This window comes from Penaeus japonicus, unplaced genomic scaffold (assembly GCF_977035675.1).
Source record: "Penaeus japonicus unplaced genomic scaffold, GWHDUDI00000001_assembly GWHDUDI00000022, whole genome shotgun sequence".
NCBI lineage: Eukaryota > Metazoa > Arthropoda > Malacostraca > Decapoda > Penaeidae > Penaeus > Penaeus japonicus.
This window is the reverse complement of record NW_028234424.1, coordinates 5,205,389-5,207,888: the sequence shown is the minus strand read 5'-3', so window position 1 is coordinate 5,207,888 and position 2,500 is coordinate 5,205,389. Positions and strand designations below refer to the sequence as shown.

The 2,500-nt window shown below is 37.3% G+C and overlaps 1 protein-coding gene across 1 annotated transcript in view; it reads left to right on the top strand.

Annotated features, from left to right (window-relative positions):
- Nucleotides 1-2,500, top strand: part of LOC122258395 (uncharacterized) — a 12,657-nt gene that overhangs the window by 8,711 nt on the left and 1,446 nt on the right. The window contains exons 5-7 of the mRNA XM_086549367.1: nt 42-156; nt 867-953; nt 1,324-1,389. Of these exons, the coding sequence (XP_086405493.1) occupies nt 42-156; nt 867-953; nt 1,324-1,389 (268 nt within the window). The remainder of the gene's footprint in view (nt 1-41; nt 157-866; nt 954-1,323; nt 1,390-2,500) is intronic.

Genomic DNA, 2,500 nt, shown 5'->3' with positions numbered 1-2,500 from the left:
AGTGTTTCTTAAATCTACTTGACAAATTATATCCCACACAGACATGTGAAGAGCGACAACAGTAAACGAAGCAGATGTCATTGTGGCTTGACAATTGACCAACATCTTCCCCTTGGTGACCTTATCCCTCGACATCCTCTTCGACCAAAGTCATCAGTAAGATTAAATATATACTCAACCAAGACCTTTAGCATAGAGGCCGGGCGAAGGAAAGCCTTCGCAAATCTCTCTGAACTGAACTTTAGCATATGCTCAGATAAAAAAAAAAGTTTATTTTTTCAGCTGTATATAAATTTTCCTTGCAGATAAAATTTGCCTTATCGTATATATAGCAATGGTCAGAGTTAAGGAGTTACAAAGAGAAATGATGGGATCGCTCACATCTAAAAGGTGTCTTCCAAATTCACTGTCACACACACACACAGCAAATGGTTGTTCTTGTAATATTATTCCTTACTTAAGCAATGCTCCGGTTCCTACCTATTGAGCAATTGAGGGCAGAAATGCGATAAGTTGGATTAACAGTATCTCCCCTTTGTTTCCTTGTGACATTCTATATATATATTAGAATTCTTATCTTCGATTTCTTTCTTTGTCATTTGACTTTTTGCCTTTTGTCTATAGACATTATATCTTTTGTGACAATAATTATGTTCTTGTCTTGTTCTTTTTCTTTATAGAACAAAACTGTTTCTATAGATTCTTACAGTATGTTTGCTGATCCAATCCAAGCCGTAACTCCAGCTTCATGCATTGACATTTACAGAGGTCGAATATTTCCATTATTCAAAATGGAACGAAACATACGGTATATATGGCTAACAGATCTGGGAATGAGAGATCATAACATTTTGATTAATTTTCAGCAAATTCCTCCTGGTTTTGAGACGGTCATTGAAGACCCAGAAGGAGAGGCCATTGAAAGCAATTCCACAGCTCTGGAAGTTATTAAGGTAGATAATCTGTGTGTATTTCTTTGTCTTTTGGCTTGTAAAAAAAATGCACTTAGCCCTTAGTTCTTTTCATGCTTTTGGGTACTTCACTGTCTGTACATATGTATTTATACCATACATCCGTATCACAACTTGTGATTATGTGTTTCTATTATTTCAGCCTTGTCTATATAGTAATTTCTTGAACTTGATATTTTTTATTTTCATAACTGTATACTTCATGTCTTCTTGTTCAATCTATACATCGATCTCGAAAACTATGTTGTTAGCTTCTCTAAATATGTCCACAATATTGGAATCAAAATTTGTTCTTTGCGAATCCTTGCGCTAATATCCAATGACTAAGAGGTGACTGCTGTTCCGCCCACAGAGTGATAATAATACAAAAAACTTGGAGTCTGGACTTACTTTGTCGAGGCGCTCTCGTGTCTATCCAGTAAGTGAGCTTCTTAATCTCTTTCGTGTTTGTCTGTCTGTCTATTCTTTTCTCTCTCACGATCTATCTGTCTCTCCGTATCTCTGTAGGTATATGGATGTACACCAATCCATTCCTTGTAACTTAATGCTGCATCACTGCTACCCAATTAAATTATCATTATCGTTATTATCATCATTGTAACCATTGCCATTAACCATAATCATCGCTATTATCATTACAACTATTACTACAGCCACAACCACTACTACTGCTATTTTTGCTTTTGTTGTCGTGGTGTTTGACTGTTCGCCATTCGTTTCGATCACCGGCCAGCTGATTCCAAGGTCTATGCAATCGGTGCGCAGGTAATATGCGAGGTGGGAGGGAGTGATGACGTCACGTGTACCACGCTGTCAGATATACAGCAGTGTCCGTTTTTTTCTGTGCTTTTAAGCCAGTTATGAGAATAATACTGTGATATGTTTCCACTGAACACTTATCAGTTGTTTATATATGCCGATCAATGGTTCAGTATATCGAACCAAAAATACGTTAGTTTTCCAAAAGTAAAAAAAAAGGAAAACGAAAAAAAACGAAATGTTCTTTTCAGATACCTAACAGGTATACTCAGTACCACTTGTGGACAGGGGTAGCAAAATTGACCTTGAACTCTGGAATCGACACACTTAGAGAACCCAGTCATGCAATTCCAACTCCTATTTTACCTCAAGGGATATCATAGTTATACATAGTTATTTATGAATATATAAGTGCATAACTGTGTACAGGTAAGTGAATCAAGTGTGAGGGTGAGTGAGTGCTGTGTTTGTTTGGGTGTTAGGGTGGGTATGGGAGGTGGAGTGAGGTGCACATGTTGAGGCTTTGCGTGAAGGTGGGTGTAAGTATGCTGTGTGATTTAAGAGTATTTTTATATGCCGTCTGTGCGATTTTATGGAGTGTGCAGTGTGGTGGAGAGTAAACAGAGTGCATGTGTATGAACTGACCTAAACACATTTGGTTGCTGTTAAAGGATTTCATTCGACATTCACCAACTGTTTGTGTGTGTGAATTTGTTAATAGTTAAATATTTCTGGCACCAAAAAACGACTCACAGAGCTCGTAATGAAAA